Here is a 21,550-nt window from a genome sequence, read left to right on the forward strand (position 1 = left end):
AGTTTTCTGTTTCTATGAGGCCCTTTTGGAGGATGCTTGTGTCGGCTGGAGAGTCGATTATGGCGCCCAGTTTGCAGTCATCTGCAAACTTGGTCAGCCACAGTCCTTCCGTGTTAGCCTGTACCTCCGAGAAATATGTACCGAACAAGAGAGGTCCCAGGACTGAGCCTTGTGGGATGCCACTTGTAACTGGTTTGGAGTCTGACATAGCTCCAGCAATTCTAACCATGTGGGTTCTGTCCTTGAGCCAGTTTGCAACCCATCTAGTGACATAGGGGTTTATATTTAAGCTGGTGAGCTTATCTATAATGCCCGAGTGGGGTATTGTATCGAAGGCTTTTGCAAGGTCCAGGTAGGCTGTATGGACCACCTTCCCCTCGTCAATGGCCTTGGTGACTGTTTCAAAGAAATCAACCAGGTTTAAGAGGCAGGATCTGCCCTTAACAAAGCCGAACTGGGTAGGATCCAGTGTCTGTCGGTCCCCAATATCTTTATTTATGAGGTCCATGATGATCCTTTCCATAGCTTTGCAGACCAAGCTAGTCAGACTTATGGGGCGATAGTTTCCAGGATCCATTGAGGCGCCACCTTTGTGGAGAGGGACCACTGTTGCTGTACGCCACTCTTTGGGTACATATCCTGTAGTAAGGCTGAGATTGAATAGTAGTTTTATGTTTGGGTTTAGCTCTTCTTGGAGCTCATGTAGGACGCAGCCCGGGACACCGTCTGGTCCAATTGATGCTGTGTTTTTTGCTTTGGAGAGGGCAGCTCTTATCTGAGCATCTGAGATGTCAGGGGGGCAGCACTCTGCTGGGATAGATATTTGCCCTTTTGGTGGGGAGGGGGGGAGAAGTTTGCGCTGAACCTGTCAGCTAGGATGTTGGCAATGTCTGTGCAATTGTTGATCCACTAGATTGCCTGTAGATGTGTGTGTTTGTGTGTCTTGTTATAAACTGGTGTCCTACCTAAGATTAGCTTCTCTGCCTTCACCCACTGATTGCAGAAATGTGAATCAGTCTTCCCACAGCCCTGAACTGGATTAAGCAGTCATTTTGAGAATGAATGATTGATCACCTTTTGTATCTTTCCAAAAAAAGGGAAAGAAAAAACAGCCAACAGACACTCTTCCTAAATCATTGGCAGGTTGCTTTGACAAATACAATAAATCTCTTCAGATCATAGAAAGAGCTCTTTCCCCTAGGGAAGCAGCTATATCAGCATCTATTTTCAGTGCTGTGTCTACATAAGCCACTTTAGAATCTGCAGTGTGGTCTACTGTTCACACCTTCTGAAAACTCTGGTAGATGGATGCTTGCACGTAGGGGTAGGGTGGGTTTTCTCGTGGTTCTCCAAGTGAGACTTTTTTGTCGTCTTGTCATAGACATGTTGGTACCGCTTGGGAAATCTAGCCAGGTGCTATGACTTACTATTGCATGAGTTTGCCTGAAGGTAGATCAGTTGTGTAAAGCAATATATATTTGAGGAGTGGTGACTTTAGCAATAAAGCTGTTCTTCCTTTATTCTTTTCTTCCTCTTGAGAAAAGTCTAGTGTTCTTTCTTGTATTTTTACACAGTTAATAATTTTTTTATTATGGTTACATTAAATAACTTTTGAGATATACTAATTGGTGTGAAATGTTTGAAGGTCAGATTTACTTAAAATGATGTGAGATGTAAATACTTTTAAGTATTAGTCTGTCTATTGACTTGAGTCATGGCTGAAAATGGTATCTGGACTAGTGCACCTACCCAATTAAACAAATGAAATAAATAAGTAAAGAGTAGTTTAATACAATTAGAAATCCCTGAGAGGACCTTAAGGGGCTTAACTAGCTGAGGGAAACTCTTGGTAACACTGACTGTAAGTGAAAGCATACCTCTCATCCTTCAGATGAGAGAATCAAGGACAAAGGACCTTACAGTCAGAGACAATCAGTGTCACCTAATTAACATAATATATGCATATTCAAATAAGTACACCAGTGGACACACCCACACATATTCAGCTACACAAAGACGGGACATTATTTTAGATCACATGTTTATTAAGAGCTGTATATGTACACAGAGTTAGTATGGGATTATTCTTATTTTCAGACTATATAAAATTCAAATAGTACATGCTCACCCAACTTCACACCCAGCCAACAGTTAGTTTTAAGCTAGATGCCTAAACATTTGCAAATCATAAATGTGTACATAGTAGGAAGCAGTACACCCCAAAAGGAAAACCACTCAACCTGTTAGCACAAGAAGTCTGTACAAAGCTTAAAATTATTACGGGGACAGATGCCCAAGCATTAAAGACTAATTTTAAATATTGTTCTTATAATGCTACTATAACGTGTTAGAAAGCATTTTCTGAAAGATACCAAAGTCTGAAACTCAGATGTCTGTCATTATTTAGTGACTTCAATCACTTACTTGTCTGAAAAAATGTTTTATGAGTGAGGAATAACCCATAAATATGAAGTAAAACTCTGAGGTATACCTCTCAACCTGTTGGCCCAGGAAATCCGAACAAGATTTAAATAATGGGGGAAACAAAGGCCCAAACGTTAGGGTCAGTTTCTAAACACCACTCCTGTAAACTTAAAAGAATGCTACATCAAAGAATATTTGTTAGCATGCATTTTAAGTTGGAAATCAAAGTATGAAACTCAAATGTCTCTGTCATTATTTAATAACTTCAGTCAGCACATAGTGGGAGGGCAAAGGCTCCAACATTAGGGACAGATTTTAAATATTACCTATAAATTTAGAAAATGCTAGAATAACAGGATGCATGTTAAGTACATTTTCTGAATGATATGCACATCTGAAACTCAAAGGTTAATAACCTTAATCTTCATCCATTTTTTCAGAAAATGTTAACTTACTAGTACAGAAAGGTCAGCACAAAATGAAGAATTAAAATAAAAAGTTAAGTGTTGAGTCCTGACAAGCAACAGCAAAACTCTGATCTCTTGTGCACAAATACTCCAGTATCTTGACTTCACCTTTCAAATCCAACTTTTGTGATACAACTCAACTCCCAAAGTCCAAAAAACAGAAAAACGGTCCAGTCCCTCGACTTTTGGCAAACGCCAATTGGGTGAAATGGCAAATGCTGATGAATCCTGAGTCATTGTTCTTTCCAACTGGCTTCGTACTTTGCATCCATATCTACAATTTATTCTTTTTCCCCGATTAAAAAAAAACTACCAAGACGCCTCCATTCCTGTTGCTTACACATGTCCCTAATTAAAGACAAGAAAGGCATCAGGTCTGTGCTTACAAATGCAAGCAAAAGGAAGTTAGGAAATAAAGGAGGAAACTAGCCAGCGCAAGACACATGCAAATGAGATGCAGTAAAGCAACACTCTGATTGGCTAAGACGTCTGCAAGCCAGAACAGAGGTTGCTTTACTGTGAATCTCAGGGAGAAAAGTACCCAAATCCGGCATTCGGGGGGGGGGGTTAAGCTTATTTAAGCTTAAAAATGGGTGGTCCCATGGGATTCGGGATGATTAAGAGCTAAGTGTGAAAGTTTCACACATTTATAAATATACAAAGACTTACAGCCTCAAGACCAACACCAATCTTCATAAGGAACAAGGCACATGTGGAGATTTTTTGACTGGGAACAAAGATAGATTAGGTGGGTAGAACTCCATGTTGTAATTTATTGTTATATTACAGTGGTCACTATGTGCAGATCTGCTGCTATGGGGAAGAATATTTGTTGCACACAGTTGTGAGCAGCATTTTCCTTTTTAACAGGAGTACTACAAGGAGAAGCACATTTTGCCTGTAAGTAAAGTAATAATGTAATTTATTTTTTTAAGAATATATTTATGAAAATGGAATTGGCATTAGTCTTGTAATCGCACTGGAGCTTTCAAATGTATGTTTTTTTTCTGAGCACATTGTCTTATTATATTAACTGATGATATATATTTGTGTGTGTGTATTCTTTAGCTTCTCATTAATTTGGAGTGGGATTCACCTAAAAGAAGAGCCTCCCCTGGTGCAGTGAGTAGTGCAACCCCAAAGAAGAAGAAGAGTGAATCAGATAGTGAACCTGCAGCAGAACCTTTGTATGACGCATCTAGGAGACACAGTGTGCAGGTGCCATCTCCAAAGCCACTTTTTTCAAAACAGAAGAGCTCTCTCAATTCAGAAGGATCTGTTCTGGAAGGAGGATCAGCAGATGATTCTCCAAATGCTGAATGTTTTACTGAAGAAAGCAGTTATAGCAAGTCTACAGATCCTACAAATGAGGAACTCGATTCTTCTGATAAACTCATTCTCGAGTCTCCAGCTGATCCTGATGAGATTGTGAGAGATGAGAAAATAAGAAGGTTGAAGGAGCTGTTAAGGCAGAGGGAAGCAGCATTAGAAGAAATTCGAAAAAAGATGCAAAACACTTAGCTGTTAAATAAGTGAATATTTTGGACACTTGCAATTGTATTGCCTTTAGTATTCACTCTTTAAAGTGTTTGCCCACTGGAACCAGCTAATTAAATAATGTGAGAACAGTTTTAATTGCATTTTTTTAAAAATACTAGAGAACAACAAAATAACTTCTATTACAAACTTGAAGAGAATTTATCCAGCCACAAAAAAAAAAAAAAAAACAAAACAAAGAAAGATGCAGCATTCATTGGTGTGTATTAAACGATTTGTTCTCATTCAGGCAGAAAGCAAACTTAAGCTCAACACTGATGCACTTACCTGTTAGAGTCTTGCAGTCTTTCTCCAATGAACTCTAACTTGCAAGCACAGAGCTTGAATTTAACACCATATTTAAATAGGTGGAGCTTGTAAGGCCAACAGTGACCCTTTTCAGACTAATAAAATAAGACTACCTGTTCACTTAGAATCCTGTTCAAAGTAGGGCATGATGGCCTTAAGTTTTCTGTAAATTAACGATTGTTTTTTGAATGACAAAAACGTAAACACCATGATTTCCACTGAGGAATGACTAGTACTCTTCATGGTGATGATCATTGTTTTCACAAGTTGTGGGACTCTTCAACAAGTTGAGACTGTAAAAAATATTAAACTGCAAAGTGCAAAATCACCTCCCGATGTTAACTTCATTTTTGTGTTCAGGATTGGATTAAAAAAGATTGTTACCACAACATACAAGTGGCAGCTACCTGTTTTTATTAAATCAAAAAGTCTGTATTTCCACTATGTAACCTTTGATTTCAGTCTTCATTAACGAATCCTTAACCTTTACACAACCATTTGACTAGAATTTATAGTTAGCCTTTGACATCATTTCAAGTATTTTGATCTCTATGGATATTTTTAAGTTAATATATTAATTTGGATTTTGGGGCTGGTGTATTTATACATTTAACTGTTCCACCAACATTTAGTAAATGCTACAGTGCCCAGGCCCAATTTGCATTTGTGCGTGCTGTTTGGGCATTGTAATGTTTTTGCTTGCAGATTTTATTTTTTCTTGTATTTGTTATTAGACTGCATTTCAAAATGGTACATGAAACGTGTTGCATTTTGTTGCAACTGAACTTTTATTGGAAATAAAATGAACTTTTCTACTTTCTGTAATAATTTTGCATATTTTCTGTATTGGCTTTTCTGTTGAAAGTTTGTGATTCTCTGTCACCATCAGGGATTTCAACACAATGATGTTCATATTGATTAAAGTGCTAAAACAATGCTATAATCATGCTCAGCAAAGCTGCGTCTCTCCCTATGAGATAGCATAGTTAACTTTGTAGAGACTCAAATTTGTTAGAATAAGATTTGGACATCTTATTTATTCCCAAACAGAAAATAAGAATTCATTATTGTGCACTTTGCAGGCATTAGTGAGGTCTCTGTTTAACCTTTTATAATGTAGAAGGAATAGATGTAATATTTCTTTCAATTGCTCAAAGTAACAGAGCCCTGTCATACTTTTATGAAGTTTCCTATTTAGTACCCATTAGAGATCCTCACATTTGTAGAACTGTATTTTTCTTTTAAAGACACCAAGACATTCTGGCTCCCTGTCACATAGTTTGAAACAGTGGGTTCTTCAACAGCACTAAATAAAGTGCATTACAACTTGAAAACAGCACATTTTGAAACTGTTGTACCATTAAAGCATTTTTTGCTGGGGGAGTTTCAGGCCCCTGCACCATCCAAACCTATAGCTTGAAGATTGCAGTAACTAGGAAAAAAAGGGAGTACTCTGAATACCGCAACCTTGAACTTAGTATATACCCCCACCCCAGCCAGTTTGCCCTTGCTGTTGCACTGTTGTAAGGATTGCAGGTTATGATTTCTTAATTTCAGCAGGCACTTGTGTATATTCCAGCTTGATCTTGATCAAGTAAAGACCAAGAACTGCCCCTGTATTGTGATACTGTAAAACATAATATAGGTGATGCAGCTTCTAGCCACTGGGGATGCACAAGCCAGTGCATTTCTTTGTGCCGTCCCAAGCCTGGATAAATAAGTAGAGTTACGTCAAGAAGGGCATCCGGTGTAAAACTTTTGCCAAATGACATATGTGGACAACAGTACAGATTTCCATAATGGATCAGTCGAGGGCCAGGTTAGCAATGACCGCCACCAGTACTGTTAGCCAACAGGCTGTTGGTGGAAATTGGTATACTGTTGGCCGAAGGAGAAGAAGAGAGGGAAGGCATGCCTAAAGGCAGGAAGAGAGAGTGAAGGTTAGGAGTGTGGTAGTGAGGGTAGGAACTTTGAATGTTGGCAGTATGACTGGCATAGGGAGAGAGCTAGCTGATATGATGCAGAGAAGGAAGATAGATATATTGTGCATGCAAGAGACCAAATGGAAGGGGAGTAAGGCCAGTTGTATCGGAGGCAGGTTCAAATTGTTCTGTCATGGTGTGGATGGGAGGAGAAATGGGGTAGGGGTTATCCTGAAGGAACAGTATGCCAAGAGTGTTTTGGAGGTGAAAAGAATGTCAGATAGAGTGATGTTTATGAAGCTGGAAATTGATGGTGTGATAATGAATGTTGTTGCTGGGGTGCCTTCTGTGTGGAGTCTACATGTCCTCCCTGTGGTCGCTTGGGTTTCCTCTCGGTGCTCCGGTTTCCTCCCACATCCCAAAGACATGCAGTAGGTGGATTGGACATTCTAAATTGCCCCTAGGTGAGAGTGTGTGCATGTGTGTGCCTTCTGTGGAAGGTTGGGCGCCGGGCTGGCAACCAGACACCGTAAAACTCCACTGCCAATCATGAGCAGTCAGATGATCCGCTGTGGCGACCCCTAACCGGGAAAAGCCAAAAGAAGAAGAAGGTAATGAATGTTGTTAGTGCATATGCTCCTCAAGTTGGGTGTGCGATGGATGAGAAAGAAAAATTTTGTAATGAGTTGGATGAAGTGGTGATGAGTGTACCCAAGGGTAAGAGAGTGGTGATTGGAGTGGGTTTCAGTGGGCATGTTTGTGAAGGGAACAAAGGGGATGAGGAAGTGATGGGTAGGTATGGTGTTAAGGAGAGGAATGCAGAAGGGCAGAAAAGGATGGACATGGCTGTGGTGAATACATATTTTAAGAAGAGGGAGGAGCACAGGGTGACCTACAAGAGTGGAGGAAGATGCACACAGGTGGATTGTATCCTATGTAGGAGGGCCAGTCTGAAGGAGATTGGAGACTGTAAAGTGGTGGCAGGGGAAGTGTAGTTAGGCAGCATAGGATGATGGTCTGTAGGATGACAATGGTCAAGAAGAGGAGGAGGAGTGTGAGGGTAGTGCCAAGGATCAAATGATGGAAGTTGAAAAAGGGTGATTGTGAGGTGGAGTTCAGGGAAGAGTTAAGACAGGCACTGGGTGGCAGTGAAGAGTAACTGAATAGCTGAGTAACTACAGCAAAGCTGGTAAGGGAGACAGCTAGAAAGGTGCATGGTGTGATATTTGGACAAAGGAAGGATGACAAGGAAACTTGGTGGTGGAATGAGGAAGTCCAGGAGAGCATACAGAAATAGAGGTTGGCGAAGAAGAAGTGGGATTGTCAGAGAGAGGAAGAAGGTTGACAGGAGTATAAGGAGATGAGGCGTATGGGGAAGAGAGAGGTGGCGAAGGCAAAGGATAAGGTGTATGGAGAGTTGTATGAATGGTTGGACAGTAAGGAGGGAGAAAAGGATGTGTACTGATTGGCTAGACAGAAGGACCAAGCTGGGAAAGATGTGCAGCAAGTAAGTGTGATAAAGAATAATGAAGAAAACATGCTCACAAACAAGGAGAGTGTGTTGAGCAGATGGAAAGAGTACTTTGAGGGGCTGATGGATGAAGAGAATGAGAGAGAAATAAGGTTGGATGATGTGGGGATAGTGAGTCAGGAAGTGCAACAGATTAGCAAGGAGGAAGTAAGAAGCTGTGAAGAGGTTGAAGAATGGAAAGACTGTTGGTCCAGATGACATACCTCTGGAAGCATGGAGGTTTTTAGGAGAGATGGCAGTGGAGTTTTTAACCAGATTGTTTAATGAAATCTTGGACAATGAGAGGATGCTTGAGGAGTGGAAAAGTGTTTTGGTACTGATTTTTAAGAATAAGGGTGATGAGCAGAGCTATAGTAACTACAGAGGGATAAAATTGATCAGTCACAGAATGAAGTTATGGGAAAGAGTAGTGGAAGCTAGGTTAAGAAGGGAAGTGATGATTAGTGAGCAGCAGTATGGTTTCATGCTGGGAAAGAGCACTACAGATGCAGTATTTGCTGTTAGAGTGTTGATGGAGACATATAGAGAAGGTCAGAAGGAGTTGCATTGTGTCTTTGTGGACTTAGAGAAAGCATATAGCAGGGTGCATAGAGAGGAGTTGTGGTATTGTATGAGGAAGTCGGGAGTGGCAGAGAAAGTATGTAAGAGTGGTACAGGATGTGTATGTGGGTAGTGTGACACTGGTCAGGTCTGCGGTAGGAGTGATGGATGCTTTTTAAGGTAGAGGTTGAATTACATCAAGGATCAGCTCTGAGCCCTTTCTTATTTACAATGGTGATGGGCAGGTTGACAGAAGAGATCAGATAGGAGTCCCCATGTGCTATGATGTTAGCGGATGGCATTGTGATGTGTAGTGAGAGTAGCGAGCAGGTTGAGGAGACCCAGGAGAGGTGGAGGTGTGCTCTAGAGAGGAGAGGAGTAAAGGTCAGCAGGACAAAGACAGAATATATGTGTGTGTGAATGAGAGGGAGGATAGAGGAATGGTGAGGATGCAGGGAGTAGACTTGGTGAAGGTGGATGAGTGTAAATAGTTGGGATCAACAATTCAGAGTAATGGTGAGTGTGGAAGAGGGGTGAAGAAGGGAGTACAGGCAGGGTGGAGTGGGTGAAAGAGTGTTAGGAGTGATTTGTGACAAACTGGTACCAATACGAGTGAAAGGGAAGGTATACAAGAGGGTAGTGAGACCAGCTGTGTTATATGGGTTGGATATGGTGGCACTGACAAAAAGGCAGGTGTCAGAGCTGGAAGTGGCAGAGTTAAAGATGTTAAGATTTGCACTGGGATGTGATAAAGATGGACAGGATTACGACTTGGTATATTAGAGGGTCATCTCAGGTTGGATGGTTTGGAGACAAAGCCAGAGAGGTGAGATTGTTTTGGTTTGGACATGTGCTGAGGAGGGATGCTTGGTATATTGGGAAAAGGATGCTAAGGCTGGAGCTGCCAAATAAGAGGAAGGCCTAAGGTAAGGTTTATGTATGTGGTGAGAGAGGGCATGCAGGTGGTTTGTGTTACAGAGCAAAATGCAGAGGACAAGAAAAAATGGAAACAGATGATCTGCTGTGGTAACCCCTAATGGGAACAGCTAAAAGAAGAAGCTTCTAAAGTTGCTGCCTTAACAGTTCTCATGTACATATCATAGCTTGAGAGCACTGCTTGTAGAGTCTGCATATTATGGATTTTTGTTGGGTAACTGTCGCTTGTGTCATGCATTCAAAAGAGGCAATGAAGCTGTGTATGGTTTCAAGATATTTATTGTACATAAACATGTCAGGAACTGTAATTAGAACTTGTATTTAAGCTATTTGATTTATTCATTACTTCAAACACACTCACATGTCCATCTCCATTCATGCCTGCATTCACTGTGGCTGACTGTACAAAATGGCACTGTTCTTGCATGTGCTCAGTACTCATATGCACATGCTGTCTAGTGACAGTGGCTGAACAGGAACAATGCACTCCATGAGCTACATCCTCCCTCTTTGATTTGTTCGACATACAGAAGGAGAACAAGACAATCTACATGCTAGGTAACATTTCCATATTAATAACAAATCAGAACTCAAGTCCATGTCACTGTGTGTTTTGGATTGGGTCTGGAAATTCTACCTTATCCAGTCACATAAAAACTTTGACTGGGCTTAGCAACAGGGACAGTCTCTGGGGAAATCTTCTCAATAGGAACTTTGTGGATTGCATCAGGATTATTCGAGGTAAGTACACTGTCCTCTGCAATCTGAACAAGTGCAGGGTCACTCTGAGAAATGGAGTCTTTGGCACAGGCAATCTGATGTGTCTCTGGTTAGGAGATTGGAAGTATATTTCTTAGGTTCTACTGAAATCCATTCCTTCCGGTTGTACAATATAAGATCTTGGTTCTTCACAAATATTTTTGATAATTCCCAATTCCCACTCAGTCATATCCTTTAGATGTTTACATCCTTATGATCTCTCCTTGTCTCAGTGGTCTAAGAGGTTTGCTAGATTTATCATAGTACAACTTTTGTGACTGGCGTTTTTTCAAAAGTTGAGTCTTGACAACTCTTGTTGTTAGCATTTGGAATTAATAGTTGTTTACCGGGGTCTATGGTAGTTTGCCAAAAGTTATTTTCAGCAAAAACCTATTCATCAAAATGTATTCAGGGAAAATCACTTCTGCAATTCACTGAATTTTCCAAGGGCAATGAAACAATTGTCCCACAGCACAATGTAACCCACAAATAACTAAATCAAACCCGCCCAAGTGGGGGGGCTTCAACCCCCCCCACACCCCCCAACTATATATACCAATTCCGAGATCACACTACATTGGGGAAAAGGGAAAAGTTGTGTAGTTGGCCAACTGCTTCATTGCCGTTGGAAAATTCAGTGACTTGCGGAAGTGAATTTTGCTGAATGTGTCAATGAGTAGGTGTTTGCTGAAAATAACTTTTCGGCGAACTAATATAGACCCATTTACTGATTGTTTCTAGACATTAATCTCTGAGCAGGTGAACCAAGTAAATTATGTTGGGGAATGTTTCTGAGATTGAGTAGGTTCGCACTTTCAATTGCACGCTCAGCTAATCCTTTGGATTCTGGATACTCAGGACAAGTAGTAACATGGACAAAAGTCCTAAGACTCAACAAATTTCTTGAACTGCTGACTTGTAAACTGTGTACCATTGTCAGATACAACTTTATGCAGACTACCATGGACAGAAAAATCTCTCTTCAACCTTGCAATGACAGTGCTAGACATTAAGTTAGGAAGAAAGTAAATTTCATACCAATTCATGTAAGAGTCTACTGTCACTAGTTAATACTGACCCATTCCATTCGAAAATATCAGTAGCAGCCGTTGACCATGGTAGTTCAAGAATCTGTTTAGCTGAAGTGGTTCTTTTTGTTGGTGTGATCTAGTACTGTTGCAAATAAAACATGCTACAGTTTCTTTCTCTGTATCTTTTGATGTAGAGGGCCAAAATACTATGTCTCTTGCCCTTCTTTAGGTTGAGTCAGTACCCGGGTACCTACAGTGCAAAATCTGGATATATTCCTGTTGTAATGCTGAAGGAATTACCACTTTAGAACCTTTCATGATGATTCTGTCTTCCATCATGAGCTCGTCTCTGTAAGAAGAATACTTCTGTATATCAAGTGGTAAACTGGTCTGTCGTACTGGCCATCCTTGACCGATAAAATGTTTCAGCTTCTGGAGAACCAGGTCTAAAGCTATATGATTTCTGAGTTCATCAAGATGAGATGAGGAAAAATTTTTGACTTGCATGACTTCAAAGTGTGCTTTCTCATGATGTTTTGTTGTTTGTCTAGATATTCTTGACAAAGCATCTGCAAGGTAGAGATATTTGCCTTTTGTATAAACAATATTGAAATTGAACTTTTGCAATTTTAACATAATGCATTGCAGATATGCTGGTGCTGAATGTATTGGCTTTTTTAAAATAGTCACTAGAGGTTGGTGATTAGTCTTAACTTGAATAGGTTTGCCATAAATATAATCATGGAACTTCGAACATGCGAACACTACTGTCAAAAGCTCTTTTTTTCAATTTGCGCAAACTGCATCCCAGTTTGGGTTAAAGTTCTGGATGCATGGGCTACTGGTATGCCTTCTTGAAGACATGCTGCACCAAGACCATTCTTAGAAGCATCACATGAAAGAGTAACTGGTTTGTGAACATCATGATATCTCAGTGTGGGTGGACTGGCAATTTTCTATTTCAGAACATCAAATGCTCTTTGGTGTTCTAACCAGGACCAATTTACATTTTTGCTTGTCAATTGTCATAACACTGCTGAAAGCTCACCCAGGTCTGGAATGAACTTTCTTAAATAGTTGCCCTATCTAGAAAACATTGCAAAGATTTGACACTGTCTAGAACTGGCATCTTAAGAATTGCTGCTTGCTTTGACGGATCTGGTTGTAGGCCAGAAGTAGTAAATAAATGACCCACATAAGTAACTTCTCTCAGCTTAATTTCTCATTTCTGAACATTTAGTTTAAGATTGACTTCACGTGCACAGTGTTGAACTTTCCTGAGGTATCACGTTTGTCTTCACCATTTCCACCTACAGTAATGTTGACTACTATGATAGCTCATGGATAACCTGAAAAAATGTGTTCCATCGCATGTTAAAATACTTCACTGACAGAATTTATCAAAAATGCCATTCTTGGGGATCTGTATCTACCAAATGGTGTACTGAAAGTGGTTAACAATAAAGATATGTGATCCAGCGAAATTTGCCAAAATGAACTATTTGCATCTAAGACTGAAAAAGTAGTGGCATTTGGCATAAGAGCTGCTGCTACTTCTATTGTGGGCATCGGATGATGAGGATGTTTAAGCGCTTTGTTTAAAAATCTGGGATAAATATATATTCAAATATCATCTGAGCTTTTCTTATGAGTTACGACCATGGAGGATACCCATTCATTTGTTTCTTTTATTGGAGTTATCACACCTAAATTCACCACTTTGTTTAGTTCTCTTTTCACTTTGTTCTGCATTGCTACCAGAACCTTCCTGGCTGGTCTGACAGTTGGGCTTACTTTATGGTTTAACTTCATGGAATATGTGACCGGTAGTTTACCAAGCTCATGTTTGAAAATATCAGCATATTTACAAAAAACATTGTGTGTGAAACTATCAGGTTGTTTTCAACTTTTATGGTGGACCTCCTTATTAAATGAAATCAGTCCCATTCTCATACCGTCTTTGAGGCCTAACCGTGACTGCTCATGTCTTTTGACTATGCAAGACTGCAAGTCATAGCTGTACCCAGCAGAATGGCATGTGAGAACTACTGCACTATCAGTTTGAATCTCTTCACCACCATAAGCAACAAGTTTTGCACACTTTGCTGAATCAAGTTTCTCTCCAGCTTTTATTTTGGCAAACATTTGTGCTGATATAACATTGCACTTGGACCCAGTATCTACTTAGCTCTACAGGTTTCCCATTAATCTGAACAGTACAAAACATTTCACTCTTTGCTGCCAACTGATCATCTACTGCATTAGCAGTTTCATCAATCACAGAGAGACCATCAACACAGAAAGTTTGCTAATGGCTTTCTATCTGATCTACTTACTTCTTAGGATGCTGTATTTTAATAAAAGTACTTGCCACTTTAGACTTGCAAAGCCTTTTGAAAGGATTCCAGTTTTTACATTTGTGACATTGCTGACCAAAAGCTAAGCACTTCTCTCATTTAGGTTTATGTTTGCATCTGCAGTTATGACAGTTAACAGTAAGGTTGTTAGTTGTGGCTGCATTCGGTTTAAGATTAGGGTTAGAAGCTGCTACGCCCTTTGATTTATATCTCCATCTGCACCCAATCTTATGTCGCATGCTATCAACATTCGCACTGTTACTGCAAGCACATTTTTCTCATTCGTAAGCATATTTGTGTGCTTTTCTGTAATCTCATGTATTTAACAAATCTCTATGGCTTTGCTCAATGTTAAATCACTATCTCGAAGTAAATTCTTTCTCACTTCATCATTAACAGCACATACAAGTCTGTCCTTTATCAACTCATCTCACAAATCACCAAATCTGAACGCTCTTGCTTTATTTCTCAGTTCATTAATATATGCTGCTGTAGTTTCGCCAGGCTTTTGATTTCTTGTGTAAACATATGCCTTTCCATTGTAATATTCATTTAAGAATACACATTTTTCTAAATTTACATTTTAAGCAGTCAGGGTTTTCCCGTATTTCAGCTTCTATCACAATATGGTGTTTTTTCCCCTCACCTGCATACACAGAGGGTGCATACCCAAATGAGCATTTCCTCTCAGTGGCTTCCGAGCCTGCTAAATTAAGAAGTATGAAGGCCTTTGTATGTGCATCTTTAAAAGAAAAAGCCTGTATGAAAATATCCTACTGTTGTTCAAACACTCTCCAATTCTCAGCAATATTATCAAACACCAACTGTTCAGGTCTGCAAAATCCCTCTGTCTTAACAAGATACGTTTAAACATAAGCATAGACCAGCTTCTTGTAATCATGTTTGACTACACAACAGTCGCTTTGAAAAGGCTTCACTTTGACCCTGCAAATACTGTGAGCATTCCAGAAACTTCAGACACTTTGACTAGCTTTAATTAATGCAAAAAAGTAGTACATTGCAAAGAAATGCAGTTGTTTCAGCCTTTTTAGTTCTTGTTCGCACATTGCTGGACACTCATCCACTGTCCCCAGCCTGCCAGAGTCCACTCCCCACCTTTCTATAGGACAATCCCCCCACCTCCAGTCCCATGCCCTTAGTAGCACACTTACTTTCTGGTCCCTGGTGGACTTCTCTTTGTAGTTGTACATGCATGCATTCCATTAGATTTTGTTTTTAGTGGTATTCTTTTTATTTTAGTTTCATGCATATGTCCCCAGGAGCTCTACACAGTCAAGCATTTCCACCAGTTCCTCCATATGTACAGTACTTGTTAACATTTTGAATTCAACTAAGACCCCTCTCAAAATGCACCTTGGATACACTCTAACAGGAGAAACAGCAAAACATTGTGGTTAATTAATCAAGCCTTTGCAGTTATTCCACCATGCCCTACACTTTCTTTTTAACCAATCTTTTCATGTCATGCCCTGGAAAGTTTTGTAACCTCACTTTTATTTCTACTTAAAACCTGCTAGCTTGTTGCACCCTGTTCAACTTCTTGTTTCACAGTTTTGATGTTACTAACATTTTTGAACTTTCTATTTAGTTTTAATATTTTACCCTGTACTCTATACATGATTTACTCCCTACTAAGCAGATGTTTTTTTCACCATTATGTTCACCGCCCTCACACTCTCTTGTTTAACCTGCTCTCACTCCGACAGTCCTCCTTACCCCCCCCCCCCCATTTTTAAGCAGTAATAGCTTGGCCGTGCCATTTTGTCTAGCCACTACACACAGTCAGTATTCCTTGCCCCAACATCCTACCTTTCCTGTACACACTTATTTGGTAAGACCACTTCCCTTATTGGATTCTCTTGACACTCTGCCATCTCTTAGTATTTCCTTTCTACACAACACTGGGGCACTCAGCCCCCTTTTTTCCTAGCTTGCTAGTTTATGTATCCCTGCCTATCCCTGAGCTTCACTAGGACTTCATGGCACCCATGCAATTGGAGAACAGCAGCATTACCACTGAATCATACACTGATGCCCTATACGAACACGTACACGTACACAAATGCATGGATCTCGCCATACCCATTAGAACCAAGACACTCTCCTCCAAAAAAGTATGCCAATCTGGTGGTCCCCTGCCATAAACAAACTTTACAACAGAAGGAGGAAACTAATGAGAAATAAGGTGAAGCCCCAAGACTAGAAAAACTCCCTTATCAGCATCAACAAAAAGTTGAGATTCCTCATCAAATCCTCTAAAGCTAGCTATGAAAACAGAATTGCAGCAGATAGTAGACAACCCCAAGGCCTTCTATAGTTATGTAAAGAATTTCCACGGCAATACCCAGATTTGCTTGGAGTTGTTGCACAATGACACCTCCTATACCAAGCCAACAGATATTGACAATATCCTGGCCGACAGATTCAGTGCCAACTTTACCCCTCTCTCTCCCACCAAAGGACCAATCACAATATCAGTAGATGCCAGGCACCCAGTATTTCTTCTGCACAGGTTAAAACAGCACTGTCCAGAGCCAAGAATACAGCTTCTCTGGGACCTGACAATATCCCTGGCTGTGTTCTACATGAACTACAGAGTGAACTGGCACCTCACCTGTGTGCCCTGTTCAGTCACAGCCTATCCTCAGGCTTTGTCCCTACCAAATGGCGCACTGCTGCAGTCATCCCTCTCCACAAAGGAGGAGTGACTACAGACCCTGAGAACTATCGCCCCATTAGCCTGACAAGTCTGATATGCAAAGCTGTGGAACACATCATCATGGACCTAATAAACAAAGATATAGGGAACCTCCAAACCCTGGATCCCACACAGGTTGATTTTGTGAAGTGTAGATCATGCCTGCTCAACCTGGTCGACTTCTTTGAGTCAGTCACCAGAGCTGTGGATGAAGGCAAGGTGGTTCATACAGCCTACCTTGATCTGGCCAAGGCATTTGATACAATTCAGGTAGTCGATACAATCCAAGCAGTCACAATGAAGTATACTGAACGTAAGTTTATTTTTAAATCCACAAACTTTTTCGTTACTGTTTAACAGTAACTTCATCAGAAAACCAGTTAGCAAAAAAACACCAAGCTTTTAAATAATAAATGGTGCCAAAATAGAACCTAAAACGTCACAGTAGCGTCATGCTGAAATAAAATACCTTCGCATTTGACAGTTAAAGTGCTACAGCTATGTTTTTAAGTATGTTCTGTAAAGTGCTTTTTTAAAATTAATTAAAAACTTTTAAAAAAGGTAGTAAAAGCATAAGCCTTTACTTATTAGAACAATCAGACACAGTATTTATTTAATATTAATCATAAGTTTTTGAAGTGTGATAGGATAGTTTAATATAGGTGAAAATTTCTTTATAACTTCTTATCACAATATAAAGAGACAGATCGCATAGATTACCGTCTGTACTAATGAACCCAATAATTAATTAAGGAAGTTAAGATATTCCTTCTCATATTACACATCCCTCTCCTATGTAAATTCCAAAGTGTTATTAGTTTATCTTCGATTATTAGTGGTAACTAAGTCAATATTTTTTCTTCTTTTTTCATAATTGGAAGATTTACCTCTGAGAGCTTCTCAGTTTCAACACACAAGTTATATTACAATTTTCATTGAGTCCAGGTGCAGAAAACGCATCTAAGTTTAGTTGCCACTCCAACTCTCGAACCTCTAGTTTTAAAGAAAAGGTACCGCCTCTAACGTCGAAAGGAATATGGTCAATGGCTAAAAAATGGAAACCGTGCCCAGGATAGGTTCCTATATGTTTAGCCAAAGCATTATCGTCTTTGTTTTTCCTTATGGCATAAATATGCTCATAATGTCTTTCCCTTAATTTTCGATCAGTCTTTCCTACATAGAAGGCTGGGCAACAATCACAGATCGCTAAATACACTATAGACTTGGACTTACAATTAAATCTATAGTTAATGTAATATTTCTTATCTCTAATGGTAAAAGAGTTTGCAGGTTTTATGTAGTTACACTGTTTACATGTGCAACAAGGAAATGTTCCCTTTAATCTCGAAAAAGTGGGTAAATCATTTCTCCTTTCGAGTAACGTCTTAAGGTTATTCCCTTTTTTATATACAAATTTAGGAAAGGACCCTAGTTTTTCCTCCAGTTTGAAATTACCTTTAATAAGTTGCCAATTCTTGATCAGAATAGATTTGATTTGCTCAGAATCTATATTAAAGGTAGTAATAAAGCTGATGTTATAGTGCTTAACTGGTTTAATGAAAGCGATGCTTTCATGATGTAGAGTAACCGGATTATGGCTACCTGCCTCGATGTAAGTGTCAGTTACTCGTATAGGAGCTTCTTCACTGTTGAGAAGTAAAGGAAAATATGTTCTATTTTTTCTTTTATGTTCGACTTCTTGGTACAAATCGTCAATCAGTGGTATTGGGTAATTCCGGTTAATAAACATTTCCTTTAATAAGTGGCACTCTGCGTAGAATGTTACATCTGAAGAACACATTCTCGCAGCTCTGATAAATTGGCCTTTAACTATAGACCGTTTCTGTTTAAATGGATGTGCACTATTGTAGTGCAAAAATGAGTTACAGTACGTGGGTTTCCTAAATATTGTCGACACGTATGAACCATTACATATGTCCTTACTTAGTTTTACATCAAGGTAGTCAATTTGCTCAGTGTTAAAATGGTATGTAAATTTGAAAAATTGTGTAGTAGAATTGAAGTATTCAATCATAGAAGTAGCATCCTCTTCGTTTCCACTATACAAGTAAAAATATCATCAAGGAATCTTGTATAGTACTTGATTTGTGGCACGTAGTCTAAATTATTAAATACGTATTCCTTCTCCCAATAAGCTACAAATAAGTTTGCTACACTTGCACCACACGGTGAACCCATTGCAATGCCCTGTTTTTGAAGGTAATACTCTTTGTTAAACATGAAGAAGTTAGATGTTAAGATAATATCTAGTAACTCTGTAAAAAGGTCGGTTTCTACTTTAGTAGCTTTTAAGTTCTCCATCATTAGTGCCAACCATTCAACAGCTTCATTGTGTGGTATTGAAGTGTATAGGTCGACTACATCTACTGTTAAAAAGTTCAATGTAGGATCAAATTGTAGGTTATTAATATTGTTAAGGAACATCCAGGAGTCTTTACATATTTGTGGAATTAACTTTAAATATTTCTGCAAAATGTTGTCTACCAGTTTTAGCAGTTACTCTAGATCATGAAAGCATCACTTTCATTAAACCAGTTAAGCACTATAACATCAGCTTTATTACTACCTTTAATATAGATTCTGAGCAAATCAAATCTATTCTGATCAAGAATTGGCAACTTATTAAAGGTAATTTCAAACGAGGAAAAACTAGGGTCCTTTCCTAAATTTGTATATAAAAAAGGGAGTAACCTTAAGACGTTACTCTATAGGAGAAATTATTTACCCACTTTTTCGACATTAAAGGGAACATTTCCTTGTGGCACATGTAAACAGTGTAACTACATAAAACCTGCAAACTCTTTTACCATTAGAGATAAGAAATATTACATTAACTATAGATTTAATTGTGAGTCCAAGTCTATAGTGTATTTAGCGATCTGTGATTGTTGCCCAGCCTTCTATGTAGGAAAGACTGACCGAAAATTACGGGAAAGACTTTGAGCATATTTATGCCATAAGGAAAAACAAAGACGATAACGCTTTGGCTAAACATATAGGAACCTATCCTGGGCACGGTTTCCATTTTTTAGCCATTGACCATATTCCTTTCGACGTTAGAGGCGGTCCCTTTTCTTTAAAACTAGAGGTTCGAGAGTTGGAGTGGCAACTAACCTTAGATGCGTTTTCTGCACCTGGACTCAATGAAAATTGTAATATAACTTGTGTGTTGAAACTGAGAAGCTCTCAGAGGTAAATCTTCCAATTATGAAAAAAGAAGAAGAAAAAATATTGACTTAGTTACCACTAATAATCGAAGATAAACTAATAACACTTTGGAATTTACATAGGAGAGGGATGTGTAATATGAGAAAGAATATCTTAACTTCCTTAATTAATTATTGGGTTCATTAGTACAGACGGTAATCTATGCGATCTGTCTCTTAATATTGTGATAAGAAGTTATAAAGAAATTTTCACCTATATTAAACTATCCTATCACACTTCAAAAACCTATGATTAATATTAAATAAATACTGTGTCTGATTGTTCTAATAAGTAAAGGCTTATGCTTTTACTACTTTTTTTAAAAGTTTTTAATTAATTTTAAAAAAGCACTTTACAGAACATACTTAAAAACATAGCTGTAGCACTTTAAACTGTCAAATGCAAAGGTATTTTATTTCAGCATGACACTACTGTGATGTTTTAGGTTCTATTTTGGCGCCATTTATTATTTAAAAGCTTGGCGTTTTTTGCTAACTGGTTTTCTGATGAAGTTACTGTTAAACAGTAATGAAAACGTTTGTGGATTTAAAAATAAACTTACCTTCAGTATACTTTATTGGGACTGCTTGGATTGTATCGACTACCTGTTTTCTTTTTCATTAGTTTGGCTTTTGTGTATTCGAGTATTTGATACAATTCCCCACTCAGGAATCATAGAAAACTCACTAAGCTAGGCATCCAACCCTATATCACTAGATGGGTTGCAAACTGGCTGACAGATAGAACCCACAGTGTGAAAGTAGCTGACTCAAGTCAGACCATTGACCAGTCATGAGTGGAGTCCAACAGGGTTCGGTCCTGGGTCCTCTCCTGTTTGGTATCTACTTCTCTGAAGTCCAGGTCAACATGAAGGGACTCTGGCTGACAAAGTTCACAGACGATGGCAAGTTGGGAGCCATAATTAACTCCTCAAGTGATGTTGACATCTTACAGAAAGGCCTCACTGAGACCAGTGACTGGTGTCAGAACCATGGCCTTAAGCTCAGTGCCAAAAAATGTGTCATCATCCCTTTGGGGAAAACCTGTTTCCCATGAATTACCACATCGATGGTAGTCCACTGAACACAGAAGGCGTCATAAGAGATCTGGGAACACAGGTTGACAACAACCTCTCTTTTGACCACCACATTGCCACTGTGGCCAGAAAGTCCTTCTATGTGGCACATCTCATTACTAAAGGTTCTGCATCCAGGAAGAAAGAGGTCATTGTCTCCCTTTACTCTTCCCTCATTAGGCCAGTCATTGAGTACAATGCCCCATTTGGCATGTACCTCACTAGACATCTACAACAACTGGAGAGGCCGCAAATATACCTCACAAAGAGGATCGTAGGCCTTAAACACTTGCCCTATATGAACAGACTAAAATAAAATCCAACTATTCTCTGTCTCATATTGCCTACTTGGAGGCGATCTCTGCTTGACTTACAAAGCCATGTCTGATCCAGCTGTGTTAGAAATGCTACATCTAAAGAAATCCCAATCCCTCCACACTACACACTGTAGAGACCTCAACCTCATTATCACAATCAACAGAACAAGCTGGAGGGATAGGTTCATAACCCAGAGGCTGCCCATGCTATGGAATAGACTTCCTATACATGTCAAGTGGAGCACCTCACTGGCCCTCTTCAAGAGAAATCTTGATGAGTGGATGGGAAGTAGAAAATTCACCCTGGGGATCACTCCAGTGGATCTACTTGACAGAGGCACTGGGAACTAAGGTCAGGTGGCACAATGCCGGAGTAATCCTGTGGGCTAGGCTTGTAAA

The 21,550-nt window shown here is 39.4% G+C and overlaps 1 protein-coding gene across 3 annotated transcripts in view; it reads left to right on the forward strand.

Moving 5' to 3' along the window:
• Positions 1 to 5,561, forward strand: part of LOC122806319 (ligand-dependent nuclear receptor-interacting factor 1-like) — a 345,063-nt gene extending 339,502 nt beyond the window's left edge. For all 3 annotated transcript variants that reach the window (XM_044076637.1, XM_044076635.1, XM_044076636.1), the window contains exon 5: positions 3,960 to 5,561. In XM_044076637.1, coding sequence (XP_043932572.1) covers positions 3,960 to 4,412 — 453 coding nt within the window. In that variant the 3' untranslated portion in view covers positions 4,413 to 5,561. The remainder of the gene's footprint in view (positions 1 to 3,959) is intronic.
• The last annotated feature ends 15,989 nt before the right edge of the window (positions 5,562 to 21,550 follow it).

Source organism: Protopterus annectens, chromosome 7.part0 (genome assembly GCF_019279795.1).
Source record: "Protopterus annectens isolate FY-2018-M chromosome 7.part0, PAN1.0, whole genome shotgun sequence".
NCBI lineage: Eukaryota > Metazoa > Chordata > Ceratodontiformes > Protopteridae > Protopterus > Protopterus annectens.